The sequence below is a fragment of the Myotis brandtii genome, unplaced genomic scaffold (genome assembly GCF_000412655.1).
Source record: "Myotis brandtii unplaced genomic scaffold, ASM41265v1 scaffold866, whole genome shotgun sequence".
NCBI lineage: Eukaryota > Metazoa > Chordata > Mammalia > Chiroptera > Vespertilionidae > Myotis > Myotis brandtii.
Genome location: NW_005371530.1, coordinates 1,428,515 through 1,451,255, shown reverse-complemented (window position 1 = coordinate 1,451,255; position 22,741 = coordinate 1,428,515). Strand labels below are relative to the sequence as shown.

The following is a 22,741-nucleotide window of genomic DNA, read 5'->3' as shown; positions in this document are numbered from 1 at the left end:
CACAACCCTCCGCGCAGTTGGGAGGAGCCTGGGGCATCACAATACACAGCTGGAACCTCTGGGTTAGAGCACGTGGCCATGAAAATATTATCACCTTCTACACATGCCGTGACGTGGGAAAGGCAGGGGGAGACGTTGTCACAGGAATATCACAGCAGAGCAATACGCCGATCAATGTGAAGGACCGGTGAGCACACCAAGGTTCCACCTTTGATATTGTCATGGTTCTAGCGTTTTGATTATATGCAATACTTGAAAACAAATAAGCCAGACATGTAGAAATTTGTCCTAAAGAGGAGCAAAAATGAATATGTGAAAGTGTTAATGTTGGGATTGCTGTGAGAAACTGCAATCATCTTAAAAGTAGCAACACAGATAAATAAGTGATAAATCCATACTGTGAACTATTATGCAGCTCTTTAAAAAGGCATTTTCTGTATGATCCTAAAATGGATCACTGATACTGTGAAGTGGGGAAAAGCAGGGTACAAATTGTGTGCAAGACACCAAGTTTGTAAACCCAAGTGAGGTAGTTCCCTCAGAAACAAAAATCAGATTATACACACAAAATGACAACGCATTTGTTTCTGGGTGAGAGGATTATGTTCCTGCACTTTTCCAAAAAATTTATTAATACAAAAAGGATGTGATTTTATCAAGTGGCAATTTTTAAAAAGCTTGATTATATTCCAGAAATCCTAAGAAAATATGCCTGAAGTGATCAGTTAGTTTCTACTCTATATGCCTGTAAGTTATAGGTCTGGGAATACAGTACAGATGTCTTTTATGATTTTTAAAAGTTAAAATATATAAACATGTCAAATGACTTTCTTCTTATGCAGGTAAATGACAAAATGAAGAGACCAACTGCATCCACTGTTGTCTGAGATGTGAGCAGAAGTAAACCGCGTCACCCCTGGAAGAGGAATGCCAACAGGCAGCGTGGACGGAAGCGGGTGTTTTCCCCTGATTATTAACCCTGGTTATTAATCACTAAGTTCAATAAGCACCTTTCAAATCTCTTATAATGCTTATGTCTAGATGTTTTAAACCATTTAAAGAAAAGTGTTTGAACTATTCTACTTAAGAAGAGAAGGGTCCCAGGATTCTTAGAGGAAGCCAAGAGAGAGGTCAGGGAGAGTCTGGAGTGGCCGTGCCTGACACGTGGTAAAAGTTCGATGAACGGTGGTTAGATGAATGAGTACAGCCAGAGCCCCTTGTTTCACGCACACAAATAGGTTACATGAGAGGAGCGTTCAGTATGTTCTTGTCTTAATTTGCCACTGAGTTTCGTAAGCAGCTCTGTATTCTCTGGACCATGTTGTTACCGTCTTCAGGTTACTCAACTCCAGCCCTTGAAAGCTCTGCTGAAATAGCAGGCTCTGGGTGCCAGTGCTTGGTGCACGTTCAGGGCCCACCTTCCTCCTTCCCGGGACGATGGTCCCTACACTCTCTGCCGTTACAAGGAAAAGAACTCACGTATGCAAAGCCTCTCCCAATCCCTGCTGATCACCCGGCCACTGATCTGTTTCAATTACCGGTAAGTAACGGTAGGCAACACCTCTATGGCAGGTCACGTTGGCCACCCAAAGCACTGATTTTCTACAGCTGCCTCTAGAACAGCGGTTCTCAACCTGTGGGTCGCGACCCCTTTGGGGGTCGAATGACCCTTTCACAGGGGTCGCCTAAGACCATCGGAAAACACATATATAATTACAGATTGTTTTTGTGATTAATCACTATGCTTTAATTATGTTCAAGTTGTAACAATGAAAATACATCCTGCATATCAGATATTTACATTACGATTCATAACAGTAGCAAAATTACAGTTATGAAGTAGCAACGAAAATAATTTTATGGTTGGGGGTCACCACAACATGAGGAACTGTATTAAAGGGTCTCGGTGTTAGGAAGGTTGAGAACCACTGCTCTAGAACTTGCATTAAAAGGGGTATCGTATTTCTGCCCAATTTCTCCTCTTGAAAATCCAGAACAGGGAAAGGGGGGAAAGGTTCCACAGCTTCATTTCAATGCAAGGAGGAGATTGCTGTTCACTCTAACAGCAGATCGCTCGGGGCTCCACACTGTAGCATCTGCAGAGGAGGAGGCAGACCTGGGAGCCTGCAGGGGAGACACTGGAAAGGGGGGCCATTGGGGTGAGCGCCAGGCATCTGCCTGCTTCAGGACACAAGTTCGACCCCAGATTCTCAGCTCGGACCTGAGTAGATAGAACTAGGGCCTAGGGAAGAGGAGGGAGCACAAAAGTTCACGGAACTGAGAGCTGGGGGACTGAGTGTTCTGACCCATCCAACTTGAAAATAAGGCAACATTTCACAAACCAGAAAAGGAAGGTCCCTCCCCTGGAAAAACGGAGTCTCTTCAAAGAGATCTATAGATATCAGCAGAGGGTTTCTAATAGCTTAACCAGGTATTTAGAGGCATTTTACAAATCCACGCAAGGCCACACTTGTCTCCCATCTTTTCTCCTACTTTCCAACCTCGGGGCCTTTATACCATTTCTCTGCTAGGGATGCTCATTTCCCAGAGTCACATGGCATTCTCCCTTATCAACTTAAGGATTTTATCCAAATGCCAGCTTGCCATTGAGGCCTTTTGCCTTCTCAAAATTTTAATCTCCCAACCCCGCCCTCACGCCCGTCACACACATTCCTTCCCAAGTACCAATTTTTCTCTTTAGTAGTCATCACTCCATACACTGCTACATATTTTACTTATAGGCCATCTCCTTCTGCTACCCACCCCAGCCATGCAAAATCCAAGGTAGGGAATTTTCTGTCTGCTCATGTAGAATAAATAGTACATGGTAGGTGACCTAAAAATAGTATTTGAATAAATGAATGAAATGGTCCCACATTTTTACAACATAAGTAGGAGAAAGACTAAGGCAACTGTTCAAGAAAAAATTGCTAAGAAAATGGAAATAAACATCATATACTACTTAGCTCAGCAGGAATATTTACATCATCAAAACATTGAAAACACTATATAAGAATGAATCCAAAAATTATGCTATAACTAATAACAAGAGTAATGTAGGTTTTCCTAGTTTTTTCTAACATCATGCTAAGTCAACAGACAATTCCTAAAATTAGTGACTCAAGAAATAAACAATATATACACTTAAAAATGTGAAAAGAAAAAATGAGAAAACAGCTTAAAGAGCTGTGATTAGAGTGCATAAATTTGCTGGGTTTGTTAGACATATCTATCTCTCTTTGATGTTTAAACTACATATATATAGTTTATGTATGCAATTTGATAAAATATATGTAATTTGATCAAATAAAGCAAACATTTATAAAAAGGGAAAAAATATCTTTCCAAAGTTCTCAGAGTACTTGTTTCTTTCTAATTCATGTCACAGTGGTTGGCACGTAATAGACACCGAAAAAATATTTGCCAGATGGATGGATGGATCTGTCGGTATAAATACTCATGGAAAATAGCTTCTGGATTTCACAATAAATGACAGAAAAGTAGAATGAGTTCTTTGACCACAGAAAGATAAAATGCTTCATATAGACTTTGCTTTTTATGTAAGTCATAGGTGAAAACCATAAAAGCATTTAAATTATGGCCAATAAATAGTAATAAGATAAAAATATGTAAAGGAAAACTTTCTTAAGGTTTTAGTTAGAAAATATTTATAAGAGTGCTGTTTACCTTTATACCCAGAATTCTGAGCAGTATCACGTAGCCATATACTGCCACCTAGTGGTTACATCTGTAAATATCGCCTGTTTTTGGCAACTGGAAAGAGACTTTTAAGTCACACAAAGCTATTTCTACATCCATTCTTCCATTCATCCACCCATCCATCCATCCTTCTCAACTCATTAACTAAATCCTGACCAGGTGTATAAATGTGAAAGAAAAACAGGTAGTAAAGCTAAAATATTTTATTAATAATTTATTGTCAGTAAGAAAGACTGGCTAATGGTAGTTTTCAGTAAAAACCTTTACAAGACCGTTGCATCACAAATATACAGACACTATAAAAACTGTGTCATGATGGTTTTGGTTCTAAACAGGTATGCAGAAGGTCCCCTTACACTTTCCAATAATGAAAAATGTTTGATAATTCTAAAATACAGCAACCCATTTAAGACATGGCATGGATCAGACCTTTTCCTCATCCTATGTACACCTAGAAATGCATGACTACACTGAAATGTATGAATGAAATGTCAAACTTCCGTGAAAAAGGACGTAGCGTGAAACCCTGGTTATAGGAAACGATCAGGGTGCTAGGCAATGACACCAACACCACCCAAATCCGGTAAAAACAACACAAACCAACCCCACAAAATGTCTTGAAAAAAAAAATCGAGTTAAAACTATGAAAAATTAAATCTGTACATAACATTTACAAAAAAAAGGGGGGGTAGGGAAGACAGGAAATTTAAAATAATCAAATCTATATAAATACATGAATCATGCTAACAAGATGGCAGGACAGGTTTCTGTTTCATTATCGTTAACACAGACAAAACGCAAATACAAAGCAACCGCTGGGACGCGGCACAGCCGACGACACCTGCTCGCTTACAGTAGGTGAGGACACTGGAAATGGCGAACACGGGGAGGCGGGTGCGGTGCAGCCGCGCCCACCGCAGCTCCCCGCAGCCAGCGCGCACGCCGCTGCAGAGAACACTGCGGGCCATTCATAGAACCTCGGGGTTCCCTCAAGTCCAGGCACTTCGGGGGGAGTCGGGGTGTCAGACCTGCGTGTGCTGCTGCTGCGCATCGAGCGGAGGGATCGTCACCTCTTCGAAGTGGCCGTCGTCGCCGCTCTCATAGTCACTCATCAGGACCTCGGACTCCACTTCGCAGCACGCGGACACGTCGGAGCAGGAGGCCGTGGAGGCGTACACGGCCAGGGGCACGTGCTCGGCGGTGGGGGCGTCACAGTTCCGGGGGTACCCGGGCGGGTACGGGGCGTAGGGCTCCCGGCACGGGAGGCTCTCGCCGGCGCCTGCTTTCTGAGGTTCCGACAGATCGACGGGGTAGAAATGGGGCAGGTACTGGTTCAAGTGGAACCGCTGCCGGTTTCGGGAGGAAGCGCCCGCGCTGCCCGTGGCGGGCATGTCCCGAGGAGGATGTATGGACTCGAACTGGTCACTGAACTCGGGGGGCAGCGGGGGCAGCTCGTCGGGCGCGGGGAAGTCCTCGGGCGGGGGCGGGAAATCGCTCTCGATGTCGTAGCCTCCGGGGTAATAGTCTGTGTCGATGGAATTGGGATCTGCCGCGTACAGGGGCGTCTGCTCGTCGATCACCTCGTAATTGGGGAATTCCTGGATGTCCGGCAGCGGGACGGGGGGCATCCAGTCCGATGTGTCCCAGTGGTAGCCTGGGGAGGAGACAAAAGGGCAGGTGTCAGCGTGCTTTCCCCCGAGACCGGGCCGCGGGGAAGTGCTCAGAGCGTCCAACAGCAGAGGCGCCATGCCTTGCACACGCGCAGGCACATCCTCTGGGGACCCCCGGCTTCGCTCTGAAGACATCCCCCAACCCCAGCCCAGTTCTGAGAGCCTCTCAGAACCAGGCTCACTTCCTAAAATGTGGGCTTCATTTTAGGCAAGTGCCTTCCGCTTCAGGAAACAGAGTTTGCACAGAAGCCGTGTGCTAGCATCTAAGGCATGCACCTTCCCCCAAGGACCCCCGTCCTTCAGCTGCCCGTCTGCGATGCCCAACCCTCCGCTCCATGTGAAGAGGGGGTTGGCTCAGCTCAGGACACAGGGAGGAAGTTTTGTCCTTTCAAAGAGGTCTCCATGTCAAGTAACAAATCTCACCTGATCTGCACTAACTACTTGTCATTGAAAAATACTCTTTAATGCAACTCTTTAAAATAGTAAAAGTCATCTTTAACATGCTAACATCTTAAAAATTTCCTATATAATAATGATAATGTAGTAAGTTCAATATAAAAAGTTACACTATTTTTCATTAGCCCTAAAAAACACAATGAAGTATATGAATACAGGTGTGTATCAAAGCATGCTTCCAAATCAAGCAAAATGCAAATGCTGAAACATAACACATTTTTGATAGACCACATCAATTTGTTATTTGTTAAAAGTCTACAGATCACTTTAGAGAATATAAAAGTATAATAATTTTTTTTTAAAACCCTCCCAATGTGCGGATAGTCTTTTTTCTCCCTTAGGATTGTGAAATCCTATGGCAGAGAGGGAAAGGCGAGCGGATGGCGTTTAGAATGCAGGGCGCAAATAAGGAGGGACTTGGTTACTGCGCATCCACCGAGCGAACGAGGGAAGCAAGTCAGCGCTGGGGCCCAATCTTTGCCGATTTTTAGTGCGTATCAATCAACAACTGGCATGCATAAGTCACCTCTTGATTTGCCCAGGTCAGGAGCAGCCAAAGACTCTTTTGGTGGCAGAGTAGAGAGAAAAGAAAACATTTATAATTAAAACAGAAAGACGGCTGAAAAGGCAATCAAGACAAGTACATGATACAATGCAAACTGTTCATAACGGCCCAGTCAGCCATGTACCCTGCCTGTAAGCCATTAGCTATGAAAATTCCAAATGGCTGAGACACTTATGTAGCACAAATATAACGGGACATGAGAATGGAGCAAAAAAAGATGACCGATGATGATGACCTAGCGACTCTGCCGGAAAGCTCAAACACTATTTTACTTTCTTTTCCTTGTTTCAGCAATCTAAAACTGAAAGCACAGGATTTTGTTAGGAATAATTAAGCTATATAGGCTGTAATAAAATGTCAATTGATTTAAAAACTGAAATTACAGCTTCATGTTACTGAGAAACATTATGAAATCACTTTGTCTAATACCAGGTAGCATCAGGTTACTTAGGTGATAACCCCAATACATCTAAAGCTACTTAAGACATACTTAATAAAAACAGTATAGCCTTCAAATGTTTATTAAGGTCAGAGATATTCAAGAAGGAACTTAGATACTTATAAGTAATTAAAAGTAAATCTCTCCACCCCACCTCCCCTTTGAGTATGATTTGATATCTACGTTGTTCACCTTTCCCTGGAGGGACCATTAGCTACACTTACTGCTCACGGCACCCACGTTGTAATTACGCTCACTCTTTGCACACTCATTTATACCCAGAACCCCAGCAGGCGTGAGAGAAGGCAGCTGTAAATCCCAGACCCAGCGCTGGTGCTGACCCGGCTAAGCTTCAGGCTCTCGTCTTTGAAACGAGGGTGGAAATCCCTTGGAGTTATTACGGGGATTAAGTAAGATAAGGCAGGTCAAGCTCTAACTGGCAGCTATCATCTTGAGTCTTGTTATTGTGAAAGTTGTAATCATGGGAGAGGTGTGGTTACCTTAGTGATTTTCTAAATGCTTTCTATGCCTTCCACAATGTTCTTAAAAACCCATGTAATAAAGTAATTCGGAACAAATAAGATTTGATTGATGGTTCTCTTCCAGGCATTTAAATCAAGAACTGAAGAAAACTGGTGGCTCTAAAAAATGAATAAGCCACCATTTAATTAACATGCATCTATAGAATATTTTCAAAAGTCTAGTAAAAATGCAATCATTGCTTTTTAAAAAGAGGATTGACAACCCTTGTTAATAAATGGGCACTCGATAATTCTTAAAATGTAAGCTAGTTTTCAATTTTAAAATCAATATGCCCCCCCTCAAATTATTTAACAAAGGAGGTTGCAGTGAAATAACTGTTTCCATTCTGTTTCTTTAAATGCTATCAATATTAAAAATATTAGAATCCTATCATGTTAAAACTAAAATTCACTAGGGCAAAATACAGATTACTTGCTGGTTCACCAAACGAAAGCACGGTCCTTCTCAGGAAAATAAGCGTCTGCCTCATCAGTAACTGGGACGGGCAACACTGAGACCTCTCGCCTCACACCCGCCCCCGCCCGCCCCATCAAATGCAGCACACCACCATCCTTCCTCTCCCTCAATCCTGACATCATACGTGTCCCAGCAGTTCAGGTCTCTAAGCTTTGTGTGCTCTGGGTGGTCTATGCCCCTGGTTCTCAAAGTATGACCCCCAGACCAGTAACATCAGAATTAACGGGGAACTTGTTAGAAACGCAAATTCTCAGGGCCAACCTAGACCCATTCAATCAGAAACTCTGGTGCTGGGACCAGCCATTCAGCTGGCTTTTAACAAGCCCTCCAGGCGATCCAATTTATCATCTAAAAACTAAAAACTAGAGTGCAATTTGCATGATTACTCAATCTTCAGTACACTAAGAAAGGGCTAATTTAACTTACAATAATTTTCAGGGAGGTGGTCAGTGCCCTTTCTTATGAAAATTTTGGACAGATATATGAAAATCGACCTTCTGCCATGTTCAACCATTTCCCTGGCTCATATGGGAAAGTGAAGAGCCAGCTATAGGAAACTGTAAACGCGGTGTGTTATTCTTATTCATATGAATATAACTTTTTTATATTAAAAACCTATTTAGATAGAATTACTTCTAAACTTCTTGCCATATAAAGGCAACATTGTCAGGATCCCCTGAGTTACTTCTGATGTTGTGGAAGTTCACTAGGAATGACAAAAGGAAATGGAAACGCACAACATAAACATATTTCTGCCATGGATCTGGATTGTGAATATGTACACCTGCAAAAAATAAAAGTCCGCAGCCCCCTCAGAACCACAAATGGCTATTTCTAACCCTGTGAGAGGCCAAAGCACACTACACTAGCGACAGTCACGGTAACACAGGCACACGCATGATGACTGTACCTTCGTTCGTCACCGAGCCAGCCGCGGTGCTGACAAGGTGTATTACAGTCACCATGGAAGCTTGTAAAAAGGGACAGAGGGAGGAAAAGTTAGGGAAATCTGCAGCTCGTGAGAATACAGGGCATTAAACAGGGTTTCTTTACGTAATTTCTACCTTGAAATTTAAAAATGTGAAGCGAACACTTTAACACAATGTTAATGTGATGCATGACTCCTACACTCTTCCTGCTAGTTCTGTATCTCAGAGATTTTTCTAATCGAGCTATGTATTTGTTATTATTAATCAGAGAAATAGAGTAATAACCATGTCATATTGTAATTTAGGAAAAAAACGTAGCTGTCAATTTTTTCACAATTACCATTATGGATCTAATCCTGATAAAACAGTCCTTATTTTAACATCTCCCGGGCAAAAGACTTCACATTCAAAGAGTAAAATACTTGCTAAGACAATTTAGACAATTTTCTGAGTCCATGTAATGAACTCACACATTGTTCCAGGAAAAAGAAATTTAAAGAGCTACATAATAAGGTAAAATATGCAATACAAATACCAAAAAGGGGAGGGGGGGTGCTTTGTCTCTGGTCTGTGTACTCCCAGCAGAAAAATGCAGACGGCCTGCCTGGCTGTTTCCTGTGTAAATTCCTTGTCATCTGTGTGTCCAATTGTTTTAAAGTGTTTACGCAAAGATAAGGGAGTGAGCATGCAAAGGGAGAAGGATGCTCTCAGAGATGCCCACATCCGGACCCTGGGAACCCTAACTGTTGCCCTCCCCGGCGAGAGAGACTTTGCTGATTCGATCATGTTAAAGAGCTGGAGGTGGGGAGATTTCCCTGAATTATCTGGGTGAGCCCAATGTAATCACAAGGGTCCTTAAAGGGGAGAGCCTTTCCCAGCTGTGCTTGGAGGGGGCAGTGACCACAGAAGAATGGCCATCGAGACGAGAGATGCAGGGAGAAAGCCAGGCAGGCAGCCTCTAGAAACTAGAAATGAAAACAGCTCTGCTGACACCGTTTAGCCCAGCGGTCGCCAACCTTTCGGACCTCATGGACCACGGGTTGGCGACTGCTGGTTTAGCCTACGGAGACTAATGTTAGACTTCCAAACCTCAGAACTATAAGAAACATTTATCTTGTTTTCAGCCACTATGTTTACGGTAATCTGTTACAATAGCCTTAGAAAACTAAAACTATAATTTAAGTACAGACTCTTAATACAGACTTAACTTCACAATTGATAATGATCTAAATGATGATGAAGATTAAAATATAAACTCCTGGACATATTTCTTTTTCCCCCCTCACATTGCATTATCTGGCAATTAACTTTTATAACTAATTTGACCATAATTTATTTAAAGTATTTAGAAGTTTTTTAAAAAGAATGTTTTAAGAAAAATAATTAGAAAAAAAGAGAAAATTCTGAAATGTATTTATAAAAAGCATTTAGGGATCAAAATATAAATTATTACATAAACTGACAACTGTAACATTTTAGAATTAAGTGTAATGAAAAAATAATTCTAATTTGTTGTGGTTGGCATAATCAGCAAAGCTATGCTCATATACTGCATCACAATAATAAACACAGGTACACTTTCATATCATATATAGCACGCTTGAAGTCAGAAAAGAATGGAACATACTTAAGGTCATCTTTAGTTTGGAAAAGTTTAGTTTGCAATCAATTACTCCAGATTTAGTAACAAATAATTATTAGTGGGTTACTTCTTTCCACCAATAAAATATTTGAAATGTTTAAACACATTACATTGTTATGCCCCCCAAAAAAATTACAGTAAACTTTACTAATTCTGGGATTTGAAAATTTCCACTAAAACTCACTTTATTGTGTTTAGTGAATACTGACAATTTTCTCTACTGGTATGTGTGTTATTACGGCGAAGCTGGTTATCCATGCAATTTACCCCACGGAAACCAGATACACGTGACTGGCGTCACAGAACCCGCTGTCAAACTGTCTTCATTAGAAAGGTAAGCAAACTTACTAGCAATCTCTTACACTGTGCTCTGTCAGTACGCTCTGATCCACATGGGAGCTGGGCCGCAGGGGGTGGGGAAGAAACAAATAAAACCTTGTAATACCGAAGGTGCTACTGAAGGTCACACTGCAGACCGCCCAGTCTCCTCTTAGGGGTGTGGGAGAGGGGAGGGGTGAAGGAGGGAGGGAGTGATGCTCAAGAAAATTGCTCTTAGGATTTTGAAAAAATCCACAGAACTTCTAACATTTTCTGGTGTGGAAAAAAGTCAATACAAGGTTGGCCACCAAGGTAAACATTATCTTTCCATTAATTCTACTTTCTGCCCTATTACTGGGAAGTTGCCACAGTTCAAACACCAATCCGCTACCAACATTTTAAATATCTTCCCCAGCAGATGCTCATGCATGTATGTACTGGGCGTGAACAGTGGCCCACGGTGAAACGTGGAGACATTCTGAGACCTAACAAGGGCACTGGGTGCATCCGCGACAGACATCACACCACGTGATCAGCGCGAGGAATAAGCAAGCGAGCCCAGCGGCTCACAGTTCTGCTCACTCACCGTTGTCATCACAGGACTCCGACTGGAAGGAGCTGAGGGACTGCACTTCAGACAGGCTCTCCCGGGCACTGTACGGGAGGGACGGCTTTTCCTCCAGAGGTTTCTTGGAGAGGCAGGGGTCAAGATCCACCACTTTAGCTACAAGGAAGAAACAACAAACAGGAAGCTCCATGAGGGCTCGGCCTGTGTTTTGGTCTCGGCTGTAGCCTGACACAGAGAACAAGCATGACCAAGACCGTCTGAGGCTTATTCAGTCAAAGAACACTTGAAATAAACATTTGAAAAACAAACAAAAAAACACAGAAAACCCCACAAAAAAACCTATAGCACTCCTTGCAGATGCACAGAATAGAAATGAACCTGCCCATGGATATCATTAGACAATATGGGGAACTAAAATTTTGTTTTAAAATGGTACATACAACTTTTTACATTTTTTTAATCCTCACCTAGAGATACGTTTTTATTGATTTGAGAGAGAGAAGAAGGGGTGAGGAGAGAAAGAGAGAGAGAGAGAGAGAGAGAGAGAGAGAGAGAAATATCAATGTGAGAAACATCAATCAGATGCCTCCCATACATGCCCTAACCAGGGACTGAATCGACAATTTGGGGATGTGTCCTGGCTGGGAATCTTGTTGTACAGCAAGCATGTCAAACTTGCGGCCCACAACGAATATTTTTGCGGCCCAGCCAATATAATGGCATGTAAGAAACATTTTAATAAAAATTTCATAACTTAAATTTTTATAATATCCTTTAACATAATTATTAATAACGAACTATAACGTTCGCTAATGACTGATTACTATAATCATGTTGCATTCATTTCCCTTATGCACCTTACGTGCAAGCACACCATTTCTCTCCACTAATACTAGCAGCCAATATTTTAGCAGCTGATTGCCATGTCATTAGTCTTGGACTGACTTGTTTGGTGTGTGCAATGGTAAATATTTCACTTTTGGAGAACAAAAAAAATAGGTTAATTTGCGTTATGCTTATTAATTTGTGCAGTTATTCAGTGTCTGGTAAGTTAATGTTCAAGAAAAATATTAATTGTTATTAAAGTGTTCTATTATTTTATGTTAACGATTACTCATTTATTTCAGCCCTTTGTATTCAGCATGTCTCTATCAAAATAAACCTACGTTTCTATGAAAATTGAAGCTTTTGTTTTTTTGCGGCCCACATAAACTGAAACCTTGTTTATTTGGCCCGTGTTAGCCTTTGAGTTTGACATGCTTGGTGTACAGGGTGACACTCCAACCAACTGAGCCACATAGGCCAGGGCCATAGAGCTATTATGAAAGCATCATACATGTTAGGCCATGAATATAAATACAAAGATGAGCAAAAGCAGGTTTACAGTTGTGAATGACATTCTTTTGAGTTAATAAAGCTATTGTAGTAATCATAACCTGCAACTCTTTTTCCTTACAAACTGTATACCTACTTTTGCCTACCCTGTATTGTCACTTTTTCTGGTCCTGTTTAAAAAAATCCTACCATACAAATACCCTCCCAATTTTTTTAATCATATAAGCCCCCAAAAAATTATAGTTGAGGACCCATATCAATTACAGAAGTGACATCTTTCCAGACTAACTGGAACATGACCAGATTCCATTCCTGAATTAAAATACGGTCACAGCCACAATGCTCAGCCAGGCCCCAAGGCACCCGGAAAAGATGGTCACATCTTTCCAAGGTCTAGGAGCCTGTCTGCACTGACAAGGACTCCACATTTGGGCTGGAAGCACCGCGGCTCCGGCGATCTCACTGTTCATCTCGGCGACATCTCCCTGAGAGGGGAGCGCGGTTCCTACCGTCATAGTCGAAGTCCCAGCTGGGCTTCTGGATGGAGTCGCTGTCCGAAGGAGAGTTGGACGGGGGCGGGGGCGGCAGGTTTGGGGCGACACTGCAGACGGCCACTGCCTTCCGGTGTCCGTGCACAGACTCGGGGTTAAAGGTGCTGAATTCGGGGTGCTCCGGGATGGCAGAGCCTTCGAAGGAATTTCGGTCCAGATTGTTCCTGGAGTCGCTGGGAATGCTTGGCGTGTAGGAGATGGGGCGGACGGGCACCTGGGGGGGTGTGTCTGAGTAAATGTTTTTATTTAGTTTTGCATCGAAATACGGCCTTGGCATGAACGCCGTGGTCGGTCCCAAGTGTTTGTCTTCGGGTTCCGGCTGGTGCTTCTTCTTCTTCTTGCCACGGACCATCTTGCGGCAGAGGACAAACACCAGCACCAGGAAGAAAATGCCGATGACGAAGACGAGGATGCCTATGCCTTCGGCCAGCCCGATGTTCCAGGGGGTGGACACGTACTGGTTGGGAGCTGCGTCCTCGCAGTGCCTCCCGCGGAACTCGCGGCTGCAGTTGCAGTGGTAGGAGCCGTGTGTGTTCTCGCAGAGCGCCCCGTTCCGGCACGGGCTCCCCGCACACTCGTCAACGTCGCTCTGACACCTGCCGAGAGAGCCAAGGATGAGGAGCGACCTTCGCCGTGTGAGTCAGACCGCGGCAGGCCTAGAACTCTTAGAGACCAAAGACTAATCTGATCCCTTCTTAATAACATAAATAAAATCAAACACATAACAACCAAAAACACATTATCCCACAAGGATAACTACGACCAGAAACCTTCTGGGGAGTAATTAATCATTTGTGTCATACTTGGTGCATTTGGGAGAAAACCACGAGGTCAAGCCAATATTTAACTGCCATGTTGCTAGGACTCAACAGGTGACTAAATCAAACGCATTGGTTGGCTGTTTCTATTCTGATCCAGACATTTATAATGTGCATTTTGATACATGGTAGGCTGTAAACCGTTCTAATAGGCTTAGATTACATTTCTAAGAAAATCCTCCCATAGGGGATTATGAAAGTTCCATGACACACGTGAAAAGCTAGAAAACTCCGTTTTCCATTTGTAAGTGTTTCTCCCTGTTGAACACCCCACAGCTCCTCACCCTTACAGAATGGTTCACATTTGCACCTGTGCATATTTCCCTGATGCTTCTCAAACCCTTCCTCCTTTAATAAAATGCTTCTACTTACTACCCCCACACTGACCTGGCATTAGGATTTTGACTACTGAGACATATTTGTCCATGACACTAAGTATTAATGGGTTAGAATTGGGAAAGTTAACATATGAACTAAGGCGATGTGACCAGCAGCAAAATTCAAGACTACAACCTCGACTAAAGCAAACCCACGGGGGAATACCTCTACGCAGGTCACACTTAAGGCCTGATGGTCAAGGCTCATCTAAACGGGCACTAACGAAGAACATCCGTTGAGTCATTTTCTAAAACTGAACTGACAAGAAGTCTAAGGAGAAATGGCATCTGGAACAAAATCTACCTCCTTCCAGGTCTACAACAGGCATCTCAGTGCCTCATTTTTCTTCCCTGGAAAACAATGATCACCTCTTAGGATTATGGTAAGGATTAGGAAAGATAATGAGAGAGACGGAAAAGGTTTCTAGATGCTGGAAAAGGTTTCCGGATGCTATCCAAGTGGCAGTTATAGCATATTATGAGAAAATGTCATTACCGTCATCCTCAAAGACAGCAGACCACAGGTGTCTGCTTAAAAAACACAATAATCTCACTCATTCCACACACATTTACTTCCTGCAAAAAAGCCACACATAATTTGTTTATATATACCTTGAAAGTATAGAAGTAGGTTTTTTTCAAGAATTATACTATATTCATTTGCTCGTTTTTTGTTTTTTTTTTTATTAAGAGCAACCAGATAATTTACACCAGGAGCTAATATGAGAACGATCAAATTCTGAAGCAACAGTGTCCAAATTACTAGGGTTTACTGGCATCTGCTACTCCACGTGACATTACAGAGAGCTGGACATAAAGTCATGAAAGAAGGCAGTTACCTTTCTCCCCTGAAACCTGAGTCGCACTGACAGACGGCACCGTCCAAGCTGTCGAAGCAGGTCCCACCGTTCTTGCAGGGCTCGTCCTTGCAGTACGGACTGAGCTGGCACCTGAGGAACAAGGAGCAGGCGTGAACCGAATCCTCCTGCCGCCAACGAATACCGCAAGGCAGGCAGACAACGTTAACAGAGGCACGTCTTACGGACACAATCACCTTTAAAACGTTTTTAGATACCAGAATTAATTATAACAACTAAGAAAGAAGGATACACCTACCTCTGTCCAGTGTATAACCCTCTGCACTGGCAGACGAAGTCTCCATTGTCCACAAGGCAGGTACCGCCATAAAGGCAGGGGTTGGAGGAGCAGGGGTTGACGCTCACCTCACAGTAGGTCCCGACGTATAAGGCATTGCATTTGCAGTAATAACCTACATCAGCACGAGGGAACAAAAACGTCCCGTCACTCAAAAACTCAAAAGACAAGTCTTAGGACACTGGTCTTTTTATTTTTATTTTTTAAATATATTTTATTGATTTTTTACAGAGGGGAAAGGAGAGGGATAGAGAGTTAGAAACATCGATGACAGAGAAACATCGATCAGCTGCCTCCTGCACATCCCCTACTGGGGATATGCCCACAACCAAGGTACATGCCCTTGACCGGAATCGAACCTGGGACCCTTCAGTCCGCAGGCCAACGCTCTATCCATTGAGCCAAACCGGTTAGGGCTTTTTATTTTTTATTTTTATGTTTAGGTGAAGATTTAGTTCTCTAAGACCTGTAAAAGCTGCGACCATTCCCATTCCCTCTAGGTAAAACGCTGTGTAGATCCACAAGCCACTGCTTGTTTTGGTAGAACCAAAACACAAAGAACGAAAGAGAGAACTCGTCATTAGCTTTAGTTCATCAAGATGTAAGATGACTCGGCCAAGCACCCAGAACAGGGAAAAGGTAGTCCTGTATCTGGGTGGCCACTGGGTTGACAATACTTAGTACTTAACATCGCAATTTATTTGCAGCTCACAAGCTTTTATGGATTAGATGAGATAGTAGTAAGTGAAAAAGTACTTTGAAAACCACGAACTACCATTTTAAGAAAGGTGGTCTTCAAATTTGTATAAAGGAGCAAAGATAAATGCCAGACCCCTCACTTTGTGAAGACTGCGACGGCTGGGAATTGTGGGGGCTACTTCCGACGCCCGGCCTTGGGGGAAGACGCAGGACTGCACTTCCCACGCCGCCTCAGGAGCCGGCCAGGGCCGTGGGATTTTCTTCGGCCACAGAGATGTGGCCCTTCGTGCTCAGAGCTGTAGGAGCCACTGTGCGGTCTCCCAGTTCCCTCCTCCTGCTGCTGCGGTGATTTCAAGAAAATGCCTCTCGGTCCCACCCCTGACGACAGTGAGGACAGCCTCCTGAGACACGTGACGGGAGCACCATGGGAACGCTGTCCGAGTGTTACTGTGGGGATAACCTGGCCTACTCTTTGCATCTAGACTGCAGACTCGTTCCAAAGAAAACAACAGGAAGCCGTCTTTTGAAATCCCACTTAATGAAAGGGTTATTTTGATCTCTGCTCTATTCATTATACAAAGCTCTATTTATTGAGCAGGGCGACTGTCCTTTTCATAACCGTGCTCTGTTACCAGTAAGCGGACAAATGGGTCTAGGATGCAGAAGCCAGACCCTCCACTAGGCCAGGGCTTCAAGACAGGGATGGGGAACTTCAGGCCTCTGGAAAAGCAGTCCTCCCACCTACAGCTGGCAGGAGCAGCAGTCCCCTGTGCAGGGCCATTGCATGAAGGGGGCACGCAAGGAGAACTGAGCGGTACCCATTCTAAATCCCGCTGGGTCAATGTCTGGGTTTGGAAGGAGAGTTCCGAATTAGCTGTGGTCCCAGGTGCGGAATGAGACGTGACTGCAGGAGCTCAGCAGGCAGACACTGCTCCTGGCTGCTCTGCTCTCCTGTTTATAACACATATGCCTCGATTCCTACCCTGATGCAAGACCTGACCATAGGATTGGAATAAAGAGGAAAAACAGCCCTCGCTGGTTTGACTCAGTGGATAGAGTGTCAGCCTGTGGACTGAAGGGTCCCGGGTTCGATTCTAATCAAGGGCACATGCCCGGGTTGTGGGCTCAATCCCCAGTAGGGGGCGTGCTGGAGGCAGCCGATCAATGATTCTCTCTCATCGTCAATGTTTCTATCTCTCTCTCCCTTCCTCTCTGAAATAAAAAATATATTTTAAAAACAAATAGAGGAAAAACGAAACCACATGTAACATTTAAAAGCTGACGAAGTCACGAAGCCTACCTCCCGCAGGTGAGGGGTTGCAAACGCCTCCGTTCTGGCAGGGGTTGCTGGAACAATCTTCCGTAGCCGTCAGTACGCACCCAGGAGACACGTCCACCCAGTCTTCAATGTGGGCGTAGCTTCTGGGCTTGTGGTTTAAAGGGAGCTCCTGCCCATTCAAATAAATGGAGTCCATGCAGCCCCGGAAACCATTCCCGACCTGGGGGCTCCTTCCGTGCCTCGTGCCTTGCTGACGGATGTGGCCACCGAAGAACACGTGGTTGTCCAGGTTCAGGGTTTTCAGAGTCCCCGGGGCCGTGCCCGACGCGGTGTGGACCTGGTCCAGGACCAGGCGAGCGTAGTTGCCGTTCACCTCCAGGGACACCGCGTGCCACAGCCCGTCGTTGACCTGGATGCTCTGCACAGACACGATGCCAGGGCCGCTCCCGCAGTCAAACTTGTACTGCAGTCTTCCGTTATGGATCTACGGCAGAAACAGGGACGGTTCACATCACTTTCACAGAATCTCCGATTATAGTCTCTGATTGATCCAACATCTGAAGGAGGGGTATGTGGGTAATTGGAGGCCTTGGGTTAAAGTATTACCGACCCCACGCTCATGTGTTCCTTGTACACCTAACAGCAGACCTTTGGGGATACAGAGTTCAGTTGTGAACTGCACATCCAAAAAGCATCATGGAAGGGACTAATACTCAACTAGCAACTGAACAACCACCCAAAATAGCACTGAATTATATCAAAAGTCAAAAGCTAATCACACTTAATAAAATAATAAGGGTGGGCAAGATCATGATCACTTCAAGCTTGTGTAGGCTCTCTCTTCACAGTAAGATGTAATAGCACTTAGAGTTTAAATGTTAACGGTCACATGTACCTAAAAATGTTTGTAAGCCACAGAAGTAAGTCTCCAAGCTACTGCACAGCAAAAAGAGCTTTTCAGCCCACAGTCGAAAGCCTACGAGGTATCAATGAACTATTTATAGGAGGAATTCAATCATTTTACTTTTTTTTTTCCTTCAAAAATGGACAATCTGAACATCAAGTGGGATATTTTTAAAGCCTCCCATAGTCTGTGGAACAGACACGAACCTCCAAGATGCTGTAGTCGGTGCCGCGAGCATACATCACGACCGCGTGCGAAGAATACGTCCGGAGCCTCATGGTCAGCTTCATCTCCAACTTGCTTTCAATTTCCTTCAGCCGGTATTTCACAAAGCTGTTTCCGGTAAATGTTACAGATGAACTGCCTGTGAACCACAGCGAGGAAAAATGAATCAGAACCAAACTGCAGCATATTTTAAACGTGTGATTTCATCCGCCCAGAGACTGACCCGGTTTTTTATTTAAGATGAGAACATTATCAAGTTGAATTCAATGGGAAACGTCTAGTTGCTTAATGAACGGCATAGCGTAACTGGGTCTCGTTTTGGAAGAGATGAGACTATGGTATCAAAAAGAAATGAATTCTGAGATACTTAAAAAAGTAACTATAAAAATGTTCTTTGTAAAATTACTACAAGGCACGTTAGGAAAATATTTGCATATCCTCGAGGTGGTTTGGGAAACCTTTGAAAGAAGATATAAAACAATCCCGATTCTCCAAAATGATGAAAATACTACCCATCGCCAGAGATGGTAATTGTTGTGTAAAATTATGTACAACTGACACAACAGAAATTAAATTTCAAAGTAAAAAAGATACTGTTAAACAAATAAAAAGATCAATATTATACAGACAGCAGAATGCAGATAATGTTAACACTGCAACACACAAACAGCTCCCTACGTGAATACAAGAGACGGACAAAATAACCCAGACAACCAGGCAAAGAGTGCGAACAGGCCAGTCACAGAAGGAAAAATGCTCACATGCAACGAACAAATGAAAATACAACTCTCACAAGTAGCCAGGGAAACTCGAAGTGAAATAATTAGGTAATCATTTCACGCCCATTAGAAGGGGGTATTTATTTTTCAATTGAAAACTTTTAATATTGGCAAGAGAATGGGGAATGGGACCTTCACACAGGACTGGGAGAACTAGAAAGTGGTACAACTTTTTACGAAACTAACATAATGGTACATTTAACAATGTTGAATGTAGTTTAGTCTTTGACATAGTCCTAGTTTTAGAAACGGAAGCACCAATGTGTAAGGATGCACACTGAGGATTCCTTTTTTAGCAGAAGAAAACATTTTAACAACCTAAATCTCTGCACATAAGGAAACTGTTTGAACGAACGACAGGAGACACTTTACAGCTATTAAAAAGCATCAGGTTTACACACAGCAACTTGCCAAGATGCCCGTGACTTACTGCTAAGCAGGAAACAGCAAGCGGTAGAGGACTGTGTAAGGTACTTTTTTAATTTCTTTTTTAAAAAGAGAGGATGTGAGAGAGAAAGGACAATGAATCTGTCCACGTGGGACTGTATGTTCACACGAGCGCCGATGATAAAGAAGGAAACACGCCACACTATTCACTCAGGTGAGTTGCCATGTAACCAGAAGGTAGCATCTCTCTCTGGCATGTTATGGTAAACATAATTTACAATACTTTTCACCCCATTAAAGAAGAAAATGATTAGAAACACGGAAAGTGACTTTTTCAAATAAAAGCACGCCTAATCACTGGACTCTCACCTGGGCACTGCCCAAACTTGCCGCCTGGACAGACACAGGTGTATGTCTCCTCCCTGGGGTCAGCGATACATTCCGATCCCTCGGGGCACGGACTGTCTTCACACCCATGATGGATGAGCGGGCATCTTCCCTCTTTAAAAAAAAAAGAGGGGAGGAGGGAGAGCTAATTAATAGGAATTTCAAGAAAATGATCTTTAATGTGCAGCCTTCAAAGAGTGTATGTGAAATCACGTGTACCCCCTAGTTTCTTCTTTTTGTTAACCTCCCCGGAGGACATTTTTTCCATTTTTTTATTTTTAGAGTGAAAGGGAGGGAAGGAAGCATGGGGGGATCGGGAGGAAGAGAGAGAGAGAGAGAGAGAGAGAGAGCGAGAGAAGAGAGAAACACTGATGTGAGAGAGACACATCAATTGCTTGCCTCCTACATGCACCCTGAATGGGGCCAGGATTAAACCCTAACCCAGGTACATGCCCTTGACCAGGAATTGAATCCAAGACCCTTCTGTGCATGGGCCGACGCGCTAACTACGAAGCCACGTTGGCCAGAGCACGTACCCCCTATTTGCACACACGCACGGGTGTTACCTTTGCAGAGACACACAGCCGTCCTGCGGTGGCGGGGCGTCACGAAGCTCAGCCTGGCCGTGCTGTGTGTGGACATCACATTTTCGTCCACAGATACCTTCTCGTCACAGAACCTCCGTGGGCAGTCCAGCCCCGCACAGCGCCTCTGGAACACGTCCAGGATCCTGACGCCAATGAGGTCCTCGATGTCAGCCACGGAGGCGTTGATCTTGTGCAGGAGCTGCCTGGACGACACCTGGGCCCCACCCGGCTTCTCTATGAAAAGTAAGACGTCCAGGTGGGGCTGGGGCTCCAAGGGCTGCAGGCTCACGATCTGTATGTCGCCCCTCCTCACGCCCAGGACGTTCCTCAGCGCCCGCTGGACGTTGCGCCAGTAGTCCCCCACGAACTCCTCCGGCGTGAGGTTGGCGAAGCGGATGGCGATGGTGCGGTTCAGCATCTCCTGCGTCACGGGGCGGACGTGCACTGTGATGTCGGCCACCGTCGTGAACCTTCCGTCGGTCACACTGACGTTGAGCAGGTACTGCCCCAGGTCCAGCTTCTTGTGCGCGATCAGCTTGCCCCCTGCGCTGGAAACGGAGAACAGGCTGTCCATCTGGGGATCGAGGCTGTAGGTCAAGGTGTCGTACACGTCCTGGTCTGTGGCGTGAATCTTCCCGATGACACCGCCCGCGTATTCCTCGCCGACTGCGGTGATGAAAATCTCCAGGGGCAAGATCGCAGGCGGGTAGATGCTCTCCTCGATGACCATGATGTCCACGTAGGTCAGAGACGACAACTGAGGCTTTCCGTTATCGGCCACCTGGGAGAAGAGGAAAACAAGAAATCACCACTGTCCAGATCACTGTTCACAACTTCGTAATAAAAATGTACTTACATTGCTTAAGTTCTTAAAAATGACCAATTATTAGGTTCTTTTTTTCTCCCCATTAGACGCTTATCAATGTCTATGATAAAGTAACCAAATGAAGCAATGGACCCCAGAAATGCATGGAATAAAAATGAAGGCAGGGCGGAACACAAAGGCCACAACTCTATACATTTTGTTGTCTTCTCATGAAATGTGAGCTGTTTACATACAAGAAGGTAACGACAAAAGCAGCTCTTCTCCAGGAACCCACAAGAGAATCCTGAAGAAAGACGTCAGTACCTTCACGCGCAGTGAGTAGCGATCTCTCACTTTCCTCTCGATGGCGGCTGCGGTCAGGAGGACGCCTTGCTGGGTCACCTCGAACGCGCCGTCATCGTTTCCGCTCTCGATGGTGAAGAAGAAGGGGGGGCCGTTGTGAGAAGAATCCTTGTCGGTCACCACCAGCTGCAGCACACTGAAGCCCACAGGCTTATTTTCCTGCACAGAAAACAAAATCAAAATAAACCCCACAGCTTTCAACAAAACCAAAATCTTCTTCTGTTTGTTTGTTAATCCTCGTCCGAGGATATTTTTCCACTGATTTTTAGGGGGAGTGGAAGAGGGAAAGACAGAGAGAAAGATGGATGTGAGAGAATCACATCGGTTGGTTGCCTCCTGCTTGAGTCCCGACCAGGGCCCAGGCAACTGAGGTACGTGCCCTTGACTGGAATCGAACCCGGGACCTTTTGGTCCGCAGGCTGGATGCTCTATCCACTGAGCCAAACCGGCTAGGGCAACAAAACCAAATTCTTAGAGCAAGAGACATGGGCAAGTTTCCTATACTATGAAATATATGGAAAGCAAAATCTTACTGCTGCTCCATTTGACAGGAAGAGAGAGAAGGGGGGGGGGCTGTGATAAGGAGGAAGGGAAGGGGGGGATAACGAGGGCGGATGGGAGTGGACGGGGGGCTTTGTGGAGTGGGGGAGGGATAAAGTGAAGTGGAAGAGGAGGGGAAGGGAAAGAGGGGTGTTTGGAGGAGGAGTGGGGGTGGGGTGAGGAAGGTCAAGAAGGGGAGGGAGGAAATGAGGGTCAGCAGAATTTAAGATTAAGAATCAGGCTA

At 44.4% G+C, this 22,741-nt stretch overlaps 1 protein-coding gene across 4 annotated transcripts in view; it reads right to left on the bottom strand.

The window, feature by feature from the left end:
- Positions 1–3,908: 3,908 nt before the first annotated feature.
- The window catches only part of FAT1 (FAT atypical cadherin 1), a 118,509-nt gene continuing 99,676 nt past the window's right edge, over positions 3,909–22,741 (bottom strand). Inside the window, exons 18-29 of one of the 4 annotated variants that reach the window (XM_014532239.1) lie at positions 21,919–22,116; positions 20,769–21,570; positions 20,185–20,316; positions 18,631–18,788; positions 17,542–18,004; positions 15,504–15,657; positions 15,227–15,337; positions 13,151–13,788; positions 11,325–11,462; positions 8,760–8,819; positions 6,373–6,408; positions 3,909–5,374 (exon numbers count right to left, since the gene is read on the bottom strand). In XM_014532239.1, coding sequence (XP_014387725.1) covers positions 4,743–5,374; positions 6,373–6,408; positions 8,760–8,819; positions 11,325–11,462; positions 13,151–13,788; positions 15,227–15,337; positions 15,504–15,657; positions 17,542–18,004; positions 18,631–18,788; positions 20,185–20,316; positions 20,769–21,570; positions 21,919–22,116 — 3,522 coding nt within the window. In that variant the 3' untranslated portion in view covers positions 3,909–4,742. Of the gene's footprint in view, positions 5,375–6,372; positions 6,409–8,759; positions 8,820–10,768; positions 10,820–11,324; positions 11,463–13,150; positions 13,789–15,226; positions 15,338–15,503; positions 15,658–17,541; positions 18,005–18,630; positions 18,789–20,184; positions 20,317–20,768; positions 21,571–21,918; positions 22,117–22,741 lie in introns of those variants that run through there. The other 3 variants (XM_005884844.2, XM_014532240.1, XM_005884845.2) reach the window with 3 other exon arrangements.